The sequence below is a fragment of the Pempheris klunzingeri genome, chromosome 14, assembly GCF_042242105.1.
Source record: "Pempheris klunzingeri isolate RE-2024b chromosome 14, fPemKlu1.hap1, whole genome shotgun sequence".
In the NCBI taxonomy this organism is placed as follows: domain Eukaryota; kingdom Metazoa; phylum Chordata; class Actinopteri; order Acropomatiformes; family Pempheridae; genus Pempheris; species Pempheris klunzingeri.
Genome location: NC_092025.1, coordinates 1,088,064 through 1,100,327, shown reverse-complemented (window position 1 = coordinate 1,100,327; position 12,264 = coordinate 1,088,064). Strand labels below are relative to the sequence as shown.

General features: G+C 41.6%; 2 protein-coding genes across 3 annotated transcripts; both read left to right on the top strand.

Annotated features, from left to right (window-relative positions):
- The first annotated feature begins 3,403 nt into the window (after positions 1–3,403).
- nherf4b (NHERF family PDZ scaffold protein 4b) lies at positions 3,404–9,187 on the top strand. Of its 2 annotated transcripts, none has more exons than XM_070843560.1 (11): positions 3,404–3,456; positions 5,479–5,506; positions 6,069–6,133; positions 6,224–6,435; positions 6,532–6,736; positions 6,865–7,001; positions 7,240–7,444; positions 7,536–7,732; positions 7,879–8,076; positions 8,193–8,408; positions 8,500–9,187. In XM_070843560.1, exons 1-11 carry the CDS (start codon positions 3,441–3,443, stop codon positions 8,530–8,532), a joined length of 1,512 nt encoding a protein of 503 aa, XP_070699661.1. In that variant the 5' UTR covers positions 3,404–3,440; the 3' UTR covers positions 8,533–9,187. The 2 variants fall into 2 exon arrangements, with proteins under 2 accessions (XP_070699661.1, XP_070699660.1); XM_070843559.1 differs by having other exon boundaries at positions 8,497–9,187.
- A 421-nt stretch (positions 9,188–9,608) lies between these two features.
- atp5l (ATP synthase, H+ transporting, mitochondrial F0 complex, subunit g) lies at positions 9,609–11,764 on the top strand. The gene is made up of 3 exons (XM_070843737.1): positions 9,609–9,754; positions 10,164–10,324; positions 11,564–11,764. Exons 1-3 carry the CDS (start codon positions 9,703–9,705, stop codon positions 11,660–11,662), a joined length of 312 nt encoding a protein of 103 aa, XP_070699838.1. The 5' UTR covers positions 9,609–9,702; the 3' UTR covers positions 11,663–11,764.
- Positions 11,765–12,264: the final 500 nt, after the last annotated feature.

Genomic DNA, 12,264 nt, shown 5'->3' with positions numbered 1-12,264 from the left:
TTCACCACCATTCAAACAATCCTTCGCTGCAATCTTTGGTCAGCTTCTCTCTTGCATCCTACCATGTAATGGACAAGACATCATATTGAAATTCTCCATGATGTTGTTGTTATTTTTGTTATTTTCTGTGGTATCAAAATAATGAATTGTCCAAAGAGCTTCAGTCCAAGAGCATGAGAGTCCTACCAGGCAACATTTGAATTGTGATCCACCCAGAAGAATCATCTGGCCAGAGCCACTCAAACAATAGACTGAAAAGACTGAAACATTTCACTATTGTATTTTAAGGGGAAGTGTTGGGGTAGGCTTTATAAGATACAAAAATGTTCATGAAAGAGTTTCTCAGTCATAAACCTGCATCACCATATTCGTGTTCAAGAAACCTAGTGTGTTACATACTTAATTCAAACTCACAAATGACATTTATCACTGATTTATCACTGTACTTGTAGTACTTTATACGGGAGAAGGGAGAATGCTACATCTTGCTACAGCTTCATTGCTGTAACACAAATATCTGTTGTACCAACTGTAGGAATAAACTCCATGAAAATACTTTTCAGTTAGATTTTGATTACTGAGCATTTTAGAACCACCAACCAAATAATTGGTAAAATAATGAATTAAACTGCAGTTTCCCAATTGTTTATTCTCCAAGATTACATGGATGTGCTTTGTTTCCCACCTGGGACCTATTCTAATACACCTGGACCAAACCAAGTGTGCAGTTTGCTTGCTGATCCATAGTTTCAGAGGCAGAGGGTGTAGTGGAGGCAATCCTGAATGGACCATTCATGCTGCTGTTGCCATGGAATCACAGACTGAGGAAACACAAGACACAGACACTAACAGAGAGGCCATGTGTGTCACGATAAAAGAGTGGCCTTTGGACTCTGTAAGGATGTCACACAGGGCTGCTGAGGCTGCTTAGCCTCAGGCTTCATGCAAAGCGAAGGGCAGCGCTGGTAATTCTGCAGCATTTGGCCTTGTCGTTCCTTATACACTCTCTAACATGACATCCCCATCTCTTATTAATGTATCCCACCTCTTGCAGCTCAACAAGGAGTCAAGTGAGGTCCACAGGAGAGCAGCTATGCTTGGATGTGAGATATGTGTAGCAAATGAGATCATGCTCACAAAAAGGTAACTGTCTCCTTTACAGATTTCTGACCGTTAGTGCACTCCAGCACTTTGGCAAGGATTTAGGCACAGATGGGAGCTCTGTGTCTTCCTGTGGCTGGGAGGATCCCATAAAGGATGACTGAGTGGGACTGACACTTGGATCAGTAACCAGGATGGAAAAGTCCCATAGAAGCCTTACTGGCTCTTCTCCTCTCTTCTCTTCTCTTCTCTCTTTCCCTCTCCCTTGTCGCTCTCTATCATTCTCCCCGCTCCACTTTAAGAAACCAGAGGTTAGGGGACTGTCCTCAGACAAGCATACTGTACACACACACACACACACACGTATACACACACACGTATACATCTTTTCTTTTGTTTTTCAGATTTCATTTTAAGCCTCTCCCTTTTTGTCAGTCAACCCTGTGTTGTACCCTCTGATACTGTTACACTGTAAATGTTACAACATTTTGCGTGTTAAGTTGAACTTTAACACACATGCGTGCAGATGCTTGCACAAATCATCTTGAGTCACCTCGTTTTCATTTCATTTCCACAAACTCACAGCATATTGTAGCCTAACCTTTGAACGTCAGTGGAGGTGTAGTTACTAATTGACTGCATGTGGGCCTTTGCACCTTGCAAGCAAGAAAGAGAATAGTTTGCCATTGTTTACACATACCACAATAAGGAGGGACTGATACGGACAGATCATTTTGTTGTAAGGATTGTTGTAAGAAGAACGGTGAACTGCTAAAGTTTTCCTGTTTTTGTCCTTTGGAGTCAGCTGCCTTCACTGCACTTAAGACTGGGATTCACAACGTACAAATTAAAACCCATTATCCATTAAAACACTGCCACTGATACTGGAAAAAGACAAACACTATTTCCTTTATCACTTACATTTGAAGTGATGTGTCATTTCATTGAAAATGGGAAAACTGTCTTCAGTGCAGATATATTGTATTTGGACTTTGTTGCCATCTGGTGGATTGAGACATCAATTAGACACTGTTGAATTGGACCTGTAGGTTTTTGTGTGGTTTAATATCTGCTCAAACTCCATGCCTTATTCCTGAAAGATAAAAAAAACTGCTACAGCACTCTTAAATAGAAATGCCAGTCTGACCGTGTTCACCATGACTCTACCGAAGCACTCTCTCCCCTAAAAACACTGTCCCAACAGACAGCTAAAAGATCATCTAAAATAACCCGCCATCACATTCATACTCTCAAGAACAATACAGGTGAGTGACACATTTTGCACAGGGACACTGTTTGTGATTTTGGTCACACGAGGACCTGAGCCAGTGTACATGTACATGTGCACACAGTCACAGTGCTGAGTGGATGTTGTGGAAACCAATAAAATAAACCACGACAGGTGCTTTTATTAAAAGTGTAATGTTTTTGTTCAAACATACATACAATACTTTTGCTGCCACATGCATGTGTGTGCAGTTTATGGTTTTGAGTTCTTACTAATTGTATTTGGTCGACAGTTCTTGTTGGATAAGGAATATGAATCTGGAGCACATTTTCTTATTTGTGTGTTAAAGAAGTGTGTTTATTAGGAGTGTGAGTGCATAAGGAATGCATGTAATCAGAGTGCTGGCCTGGTGGTTGGATGGTTTATTGCTTCATCTGTTCTGAGGTTTCAACACACAGAAAATCACAATGGAGTTGTGCATCTTGATTCACCATCAATTGTCAAATGTGGAGCTCGGTTTAGCCTCATCTAAGTGTTGTATGGCTTCCTGGAACCCTTCAAGTGAAAAAGATGAGACCATTAATGATGTTTTGATTTCTCATGACTCTCCTCCACCCTCCTTTCCTCTGTGTTTCAGTCAGTCAGTTCTTAGTTATGCTCTTAATGTGCATCAGCACCAGTCCCTGTGCTGCACCACCAGCTCAGCTGTGAGTCACCACACTGTTATTGTTTTTTTGGAGTGATGGCCCGTTTGGGCCACTTGTCATTAGGCCTTGACACTGACCATCAGCCTTGGGTGTGATTCTCCTGGGAGTAGGTACAGATACAGTGTGCACACATGCACAGATAACAGTCTTCATTTCTGGAGACAGAGCAGCAGGGAGCGATCGTGTCATGTGTTTCCCACTTTCAGTCTGTAGTACATTATGAAGCAGATATCACACAGAGACATGTGTGCTCACTATTTCTCAGACAGATTAAACATTAATCCTGGTGTCCCTCAAAGGGAGGAGTCTCTCTGTGGTTAGAATAAATGTTTGGGCATATAGTACGCCCACTGCTACAGCCCTCTGTGCAGCTGACTGCTGCCTGGACGGAAAAGAGACACAACATGAAATCAAGCACAGGTAACACAGTCAAACCTTTTGAAATGTCCCAGTCTATAACGTATTTGAGCTCTCTAATTTCTGTTATCATTTATTATATCTTTTCTATTTTAATTGTAACTCTCAATGTATTCCTCATGCCTGGGCCATGCCATGGGCTTTGTATTGCTGTGCTGTGTTTAGGATCAGATTTAACAACCATTGCCTATATGCACATAAGATGAAATCTGTACCTCGACCTGTTGAACAAAAGCAAAAGTTTGCATAGTGCCTTCCAGGTTAAAAAAAACTAAAAAGTTTATATTAACTAGTGGCGATCAACTCAAAATCCTCATCTTTGTAATGTAAGGGAGCCAAATGTGACACTGAACAGACCCAGCTGAGCTTCAGCAGCTTGTCTTTGTGTGTATGTACTGGAGCACTATGCCCTAGAACATTAAAAAGAAGGTTTATTGTGGAGAAGAGCAAACAGTGACCCATTAACTGCATCGAAGTGACTGTGGTATAAGCTATTCAGGAGAGGGGCTGCTTAGCCACGAAGATGTGATGTGAAAGTGGACGTCATTCAGGAGCAGAGAGTTACTAATCATCACATTATCATAACTGTTTGTTTTGATTTCACACTATGTTAAAGAATAAGAACTCAGTGTCCCTGACATGATGAACCAAACACATAGACAGCATGGAGGACAAAGACGCTTTACTGTGTAAGCTGTTTCATTCCTTCTAATGGACACTATAGGGAGAGCATTCATCTTGAGCAAATTAAACATTTATTTTAGTTTTATTTAGCCTTTCTTTATAGAGCTGAGCATATTCATGCTCTTTTATGGCATAGCTGTAACCACAGAGTAACTGACAGACTCAATAAATCCACAACACAAAGAGGTAAAAGGGCTTTGAGTTTTTAAGACACTGCAGATTATTCCATCCGAACGAGGAAGGCAGGTTTTCCTCTATCAGTTCTGGTTCAAGGCCGCTGGAGGATCAACTAATCACTGCTGCAGTCTAAGTACAGGCCAGAGCCGGAGCAGCAAGGATGAGATATGGGAATTTATCATCAAGGGCTTTGGAGATAAATAGGGGCCAGTAGTTATTACTTCTCTCCGACAGAGAGGGCCAACATACTTTATCATACAGATTGCAGTGGTGAGTTCATATCATTATCACTTGTAATGAACCTGAGGTCTCAGGTAGGAGGCAGCTGTATGCTGACGTCCCCAAAATCCAGATCCAACTTTCTACGGCTGAAAGGGAGACTACATCTCATCTCAGCTGCACTGAGTTATATAGGGTTGTAATGTGTCTGTGGCTACTTGGACAGAACGAGCAGCACAGTATAAAACAATATTGTCAGCAGAGACAGCCTCATTTTCATAAATGGTGAACAGGACACAGCCCAAAATGGATCCCTGCAGCACACAATTTGGGTACTGGATGAGACTGAATGAAAATGAATGAATAAATTGAGTCAGCCATACAGCTCTTTGACAGAGGGATGTTTTTTAATCCCGTCAAGTGTCATGAACTGACTATTTTGCTCAAGCAAAACAGCTGCATTGTTGCTGATCCTTGCTCCATGCATGATAACTGAGCTGTGCTCCACGAGAAAGTACAATGTGTACCAGAATGTTGCATATTTGAAGGAATCTGAGGTAAAATGATAGTTTGAGTGCGAGCTGGTCCTGTAAAGTTTTGATTCTTTATGTTTCACATATTCATCAGACATTTTAGATAACTATAAGGTTTTTAATGTTCCTCAGTCGCCTCCTGTTTTAGAGAGGACAAAGACTAAAGATAATCACAGAGAGCCATCGCCTTTTTATGGTGCTTCAGGTGAGAGTTAATGTCAGCAGATGTGTCATACAAGGCTCGAACTGTTAAGGCTGTTAAGCTGATGCCAGTCAGTTTAGTTTAGTTTAATATACAGGACCATGCAGATGTTCACAGAGCCGTCTGATTTGTGCAAATGTTGATCTGGGGACTGAATTTTATGTTGCTATTAAATTGCCATTAAATTGATATGTTCTCTGTTTTTTTAAGGTTTGGTGGAAATCATAGGGTTGACAGAGTAAGTCTGCTTTTCATCTAACTGTGGGCACCAGTGCTCACCCGTTTTGAAATACCTCAGCTGTTTCACCGTCAGTTAAAACTTACATGTGAACACTGTACTGCTACAACTGATGATGACAACTATAATGTAACATGAGGATCAGGCACAGCACAGAGCAGAGTTGGACATTTAGCCTGAAAAACAGAATTACAGCACTCATGTCTTCCCAAAATTAATTAATTTACAGCTTGGCAGGAATTTAGAAAAATTTTATTGACTTGGCTTGGCATGTTGACTTTTGGAACATGGTAATCTTTAAGACTTTGGTCCCAAGATAGGGCCTGCTGAGCTTAGACAAATGATAACAACAGGTGAGGTGGTTTGATAATAAAAAACTGTAATGGAATCAAAATGCAAGTGGTCATTTACTTTCATTAGAATTAGAAACAAGTATTTTTTCTTCTTAAACAATGAGCTTAGAGTCATAAACAGAAGGACAGTATTATATTTTGCTTTTCTTTTTACTTCTTTCCTGTAAGTAAAAACTCAAGTCACATGTTTCTCGTCTCCCCTAATGCAGGAAATTTACATTTAATCCCAAAGAGGGAATAGACAACCCAGTGATGGTCATCACAGATGATGCAGGTATCTTCCAGTCATAACATGCGTGTCAGTCCGTGAGGAAACTCTGCTCTGAGGAGGCATGACAGCACTTTTCTGTCTCCCCCTGCTCAGACTTTGTTTCGACACCCAGCCCACGTCTGCGTATTTTAAAGCGAGAGGAAGGGGAGTTCTACGGCTTCCATCTGCGCATGGAGAGGGGGCGCCAGGGTCACGTCATCAGAAATGTAGTACCAGGAGGGGTGGCGGGACGCAGTGGCCTTCAAGATGGAGACAGGCTTCTGGAAGTCAACAACTGCTATGTTGATGATGTGCCTCACCCGGAGGTAAGATGAGCCTCCATCATTATACTGAGAGAAGCCTCTCCAGAGGACTGGTGGGATTCTAACTAGGACTGCTGTGTTTTCCTTTTTATGAATCAGGTGGCTAGGAAGATAAAACTAAGTGGAAACCAGCTATGTTTGTTAGTGTTGGGCGGGGAGGAGTATGAGCAGGCTGTGTCCCAAGGTCAAGACATCCGAGATCTGGCCAGAGCGACCAAGGGTGAAGGCTGCAAACCACCCCGACTCTGCCACATCACCAGGGATCCCGTCTCAGGTCTGGGCATCAACTTCACACCCGTGGAAGGTAACACCACTCCTAGTAATACCAGCAAGTCCAAGGTTCGAGATTAGATGACGAACAGCGAACAGAGTGACGTTCAGCTGGAGTCTGGGAGGTGTTACTCTATTACTCCTCTTGTTTCTGCTCTGTAGGAGAGAAAGGTCGCTTCTCTGTGAGCCTGGTTCCAGGAGGTGCGGCCGAGAAGGCAGGGGTGTGTAAGGGAGATCACCTGGTGTGGATGAATGGAGCAACAGTGTCTGATCTCACACACTCTGCACTCAGCAGGATGGTACGAAGTCTACCTATTTCATAACAATAAAAAAGTCCCAGCTCTTTTGTAGTACTTTGTTTTGACGTAATTTCCCCAAAGCTGGTTATTAAATAAATATGGCCACACAAAAGGTGTTCAAATAATGAATGTTCGTGCAAAAATCTACACACAAACAATGGATCCATTCCAATTACAAGATCAAAGTTCTTGTGCCCAGCCTTGTCTAGCAGTAACAACGTACAATGTCTTGCTGTAGATGAAAAAATGTGGCAGTCACATCACCATCCTAGTGGTTAACAGTGAGAGCGAGAAGAACTACATGCAACTGAAGATGCCCATCCTGCCCACCATGGCTGTGCCGCACAACCTGCCTTATAGAGCCAGAAAACTCCACCTGGTCTCTGGGCCCGAGGGCTACGGCTTCCTCCTTCGGCAGGAGAAGGCACCGTTGGGACACACATGTGAGAGGACAAAAAGAGCACAAAACTCAAATACAATAGCAATCTGAACCTAAGTATCTGACGTTACTGTCTGCATGCTTTTGAATAATAGATCATGTTCTGCGTGAGGTGGACAGGGGGAGTCCAGCAGAGAGTTCAGGCATGCAAGATGGAGAGCTGCTGCTGGAGGTCAACAGGGAGTCAGTGGAGTCACTGACGCATGAGGAGATTGTGGACAAAGTGAGACTGAGTGGAAAACAGGTCTCCCTCACCACCATCACTCCCCAGGGCCTGGAGTTTTACACCAAGGTGGGCATCACTTACTCTTTATACAAATGCTGCATGTATACATGGTTCAAGCCACACACAAAAATAGTTATTCTTAAAAGGTGGAGATGAAGAAATCAAATGTATTTGGAAGCCTTATCTAAACACAATTTACATCATTTCTGCAGCTGGGTCTCTCACCTCTTCTCTTCTGTGAGGATGATGAGAGAGAGGAGCAGAGCAGCACACCGGCCTCTGCAGCAGAGCAGGCACCACACAAGCTAATGGATGGCTTGTGCAGACACTGTTCGCTCCAAAAAGGCCCGTTTGGATTTGGCTTTAACCTGGACTGTGTCCCACAGAGTCCTGGGACCTTCATCAGCCAGGTGGGGATGAAATATTATTTTGCATGCAGGCATCTAGTTACCTTGTTATGGAGAACAAGAAGAGATTTATTTATTTATTCGATCAAATGTGGTGGATTCTGTTGTTTTCCCTGTAGGTGGCATTGGGGGGCTCTGGGCAGACTGCAGGATTACGTTTGGGCGATGTGGTGGTGGAAGTCAACGGACAAAATGTGGAGGAGAAATATCTGGAAGATGTGATTATGCTAGTGAAGGGAGGGGGGCATCTTCTTTCCTTGTTAGTCATGGATAGGACTGACTACAACAAGTTGAAGCAGACTGACACAACCACCGGAGACATCACCGACATTAAGGTAAAAAGAAAACGACATAACCTGTTTACAAATTCATGAATTCATCAGTGGCCACAATATGTACCATAGTTCCTTGTTTGTGTCTCAGCAGGAGGAAGAAAATGAAGAGATATCATCTTTGTGAGCGACAAAGATAGTTCTGAAGACTTTCCCCTACCATGTGCCTGCTGAATAGACTTCAAACAAGAAAGACTTGTCGATTATTGTTATTGTTGTTATTATTATTAATATTATTATTGCCTTAACCTAATCACAGGGTTTCACAGGCAAATCCAACCAGTGAGATGTCAGCTGTACAAACTACAAAGAAATCTTGTCACATGTATTTATGTTTAATATAAAAATGTCTTTTGCTTCAGTATTATGCTTCTCGAGATGTTGAGCGTCTTAGACAACAATTGCCACATACTGTGATCTCAGTCTGATAAAATACATAATAAATAAAATGCTTTGCAACTGCAAAAATATCATAAATAATGGTATGTGCCAGTGATAAGTGGGGAAAAACAGTGGCATGGTCCTTTACTGTTATATAACAGGCGTTAATTATATTGTTATGGGTGGGACTGGAAGGGTTACGTGTGTTTCACACATAAATCATTGCATAAAAAGTGTGTATGTCTTCTGAGAATGGAGCTGACAGCAAACAGACCTATTAAAAAATAGATCTTTGTTCTATTGTGCAACATTTTAAGAGTAATATTACCATTTTTAAGAATAATAACATTTTATTAGATATAATTTTCTATGTTGAATTCCCCCAAAAATACATAATCCATTGCACAGCACAAACTAATGAAAATATGACCTGATACACGTCTTAATAAGTCTTAGTGACATGATATCATTTACTGTGACAGTGATGAGAAGTTGGCCAAGATGTGACCTGATGGATGATTCATGTCCTGAGTTGATAGATTTAAATGTCTCTCTTTGCAGTCCCCTTTTGATTATATTCATGTGACTTATTTACATATATGCTAACTATTAAACACGCACTCACATAAACAAAACAGTTCACTGCACCCTCCAGTGTTTGTGCATCAGCTGTTTGTCACAATATTGTAATGTAATTACATTGAACTTGCATGCCATATAAACGTGTCAGCGTTATACATAAAACACACAGAAAAATACAGAAGATCTAACCCACCTGTGGTCTGACCAGACTAGGGGGCTGTTTCTGCACAGGCACTTGTGTGGTCAGCTGTAGTTGTGGGTCCTTGTGCTGGAGGTGACATTCAGTGAGCTAGCAGGAACCGGGGGAGCAGCTAGCACCGACAAACACGTCAACATGGCACAGGCAGTGCAAAAACTGGTCTCCAAAGTACCTTCTATGGTCGGCGGTAAGTGAATTAGTGGAGTTACTGATCATGGGAGCTGACTTGTAGGGGGGCTTTAGGGTGCAGTCTTTGTTGACAAGACACAGCTCGGCTAACACAGTCAGTTACACCGAGACGCAGCCATCAGATGAATGAAGTGGAGCTAACGTTAGATGATGCCAAGATATATTATGCAGAAAGTACTGGAATAACATTTCATGTTGCTTTAATATCTGTGGCGTAAATGCTTTTTGGTTTGCTAGTACGAGTGCTCTGTATTGTTTACACTGAGTGAGCACAAGCCGTATAGTGAGTGGCTAATGCTAATGCTAATGCTAATGTTGCCAGTCAGCTCGCAGGGGATCTGTGCAGCTCAGAGACACCAAGACAAAGCTGCACCACACTAGTAATCGCTATATTTCTTCTCTCGTAGCCGCAGTCAGTTACTCCAAACCTCGGCTAACCACCTTCTGGTACTATGCCCGTGTTGAACTTGTCCCCCCGTCCCCTGCCGAGATCCCCAAGGCCATCGCGGGGGCCGCAAACCTCGTCAAGGGTCTCCAGTCAGGACGTCTCGGTCAAACCACAGTGAGGGTGGGTGTGCTATTTTAAATGTCTGTGTGTATATTAGGCGAACCTTTGTCAGTCTCCAGTGACTTATTCAAAATAGATCACATATCTATCATAAATCAAAGAGCCATATTATTAGAAATCCCAATACAAGTGTCTAAGATATCAATGTATTTATGCCCCTTGGTAATTTTAGAGCTGCTCCTCAAGACTTCTCTCTTAGATTAACAGAAAACTGGGTTGTGGAAGCTTTCTTACAGTCAAAATAAGGAGAGATGGACACTCTGAAATCCTGATATGATAGCAAACACCCTCAAGACAGTGTTGCTATACATGTTTGCCTCCCATGGTGACATGGTGACCAGAATAGAATAGAATAGAATAGAATAGCCTTTATTGTCACTGCGGTACAATGAATGAACTTTGACAAAAGTTGCTTTCCTCAATTGTTAATGTCCTTCATCTTAAAAGATTACCAAAAGCCCTTTTCCAGTATAATCTGGCCATGCAAGTTGTTTAACTTTTGTTTGCCGAAGTTGTTCTTCGTACTAAAAAGGACATTGTCTATTGTAGTAAAAATGTTCACAGATGAATGTCTAAGTCACTCAGTCAGTTTTTTTTAACCAGTGTTGGAAAATGTTCTGATTGATGCATATGGATAGGGGTGGAGGCCAAAATCTTGGAAATTAAGCTCACAAAGTCCAGGAAAATCAGCTGAGTTAACTTATACTTCTCCTTTCACAAAAAGCTTCCAGCCATTTTTTACAGTGAGTAATCGTGGTGAAACAAAAAAGTAAAACAAGCGTGTATACACGTTCACAATGCAGCATAATGCACCATGGGTTGAGAGGTTTTATAGAGTAGTACTTTAGGGGATGTTCTTCTATCAAACGCTTATTGTTTGTCTTTTGTCAGCCTGTGAAGCAACACAGAGAAACACACTATTGACTCAAACAGTCCTGCAGTCAGTGTGCTAAAGTTCTAATGAGCCAGGACACTGAACATGTTCTAAATCTCAGAACCTGGTAAAGTAACTGTTGGATCATTGCATGCTTAAAGTGGTGCATTTATTTATTAGTTATTTATTTTAATTTGAATGTCTTCATTATTAAAGTACGTGTGTATTAAATGAAAACATGATTGAACAAATCCACAACTAAAACTATGACAGACTGTAAGATTGTCATCAGTGGTTAATATCACATTTTGCTTGATCCATTTCTCCAGGAGCAAATCTGATGTGGTTTTTGTGTTTCTTCACAGGATGCTTTTAGGAACGGGCTGGTGGCCACAGAAGTGCTGATGTGGTTCTACATTGGAGAGTGCATTGGAAAAGGAGGCATCGTTGGCTATGCTGTCTGAATCCTGGACTGTCATGCTTTTTTCCCCCTCTTTAGTGTCATATATTTAACTTCCTGTAAGAACCCAGGGAACCAATAAACAGATATCTATTGTTTAAGTAAACTGACTTGTTTTCAGACTCCTCGCTTTTTGCACAACATGCATTTATTGGACCAATGTGTTTGACAAATGTGAGCAGACAGCTAAAGGAAATATGAATGATCTAAAATACTTCCCCTGCCTATGACACATTAGTGTTTGTTGGTGTAGTTCGTACACACACAGTAATTAAAGTAGTAGTAGTAGTTAAAATATCTGCTGTGAAAAAGGCTTATGGCTTAATGGTGTAGTCATTAGTAGACAAACTCAGTCACAAGGGACCTCCTACTGGTTTTATTTCTTTATTAGGGACCTGTACGTTGTCTGCTGAGAACCAGATTCTGTGAACAAAATACCACTCCTCCAACTCCTCCTTACTAAGAAAGTACCTAACTATGTGCAGTTAAAAGCAATGTACATTTCCTCCAGAGATAAATGTACTGTACATCGTGTGCTGGAGTATGAGCTGCTGTATAACGGTGCAAAGTATGTATCATAAATCAGAATACCATTAATGCATCTCT

Coding starts and splice junctions, on each gene's coding strand:
- nherf4b (XM_070843559.1), top strand. Junction 6,737..6,864: donor CAACTTCACACCCGTGGAAG/GTAACACCACTC, acceptor TCTGCTCTGTAG/GAGAGAAAGGTCGCTTCTCT. Junction 8,077..8,192: donor CTGGGACCTTCATCAGCCAG/GTGGGGATGAAA, acceptor TTTTCCCTGTAG/GTGGCATTGGGGGGCTCTGG.
- atp5l (XM_070843737.1), top strand. CDS start 9,703: ATGGCACAGGCAGTGCAAAAACTGGTCTCCAAAGTACCTTCTATGGTC. Junction 9,755..10,163: donor AGTACCTTCTATGGTCGGCG/GTAAGTGAATTA, acceptor CTTCTCTCGTAG/CCGCAGTCAGTTACTCCAAA. Junction 10,325..11,563: donor TCGGTCAAACCACAGTGAGG/GTGGGTGTGCTA, acceptor GTTTCTTCACAG/GATGCTTTTAGGAACGGGCT.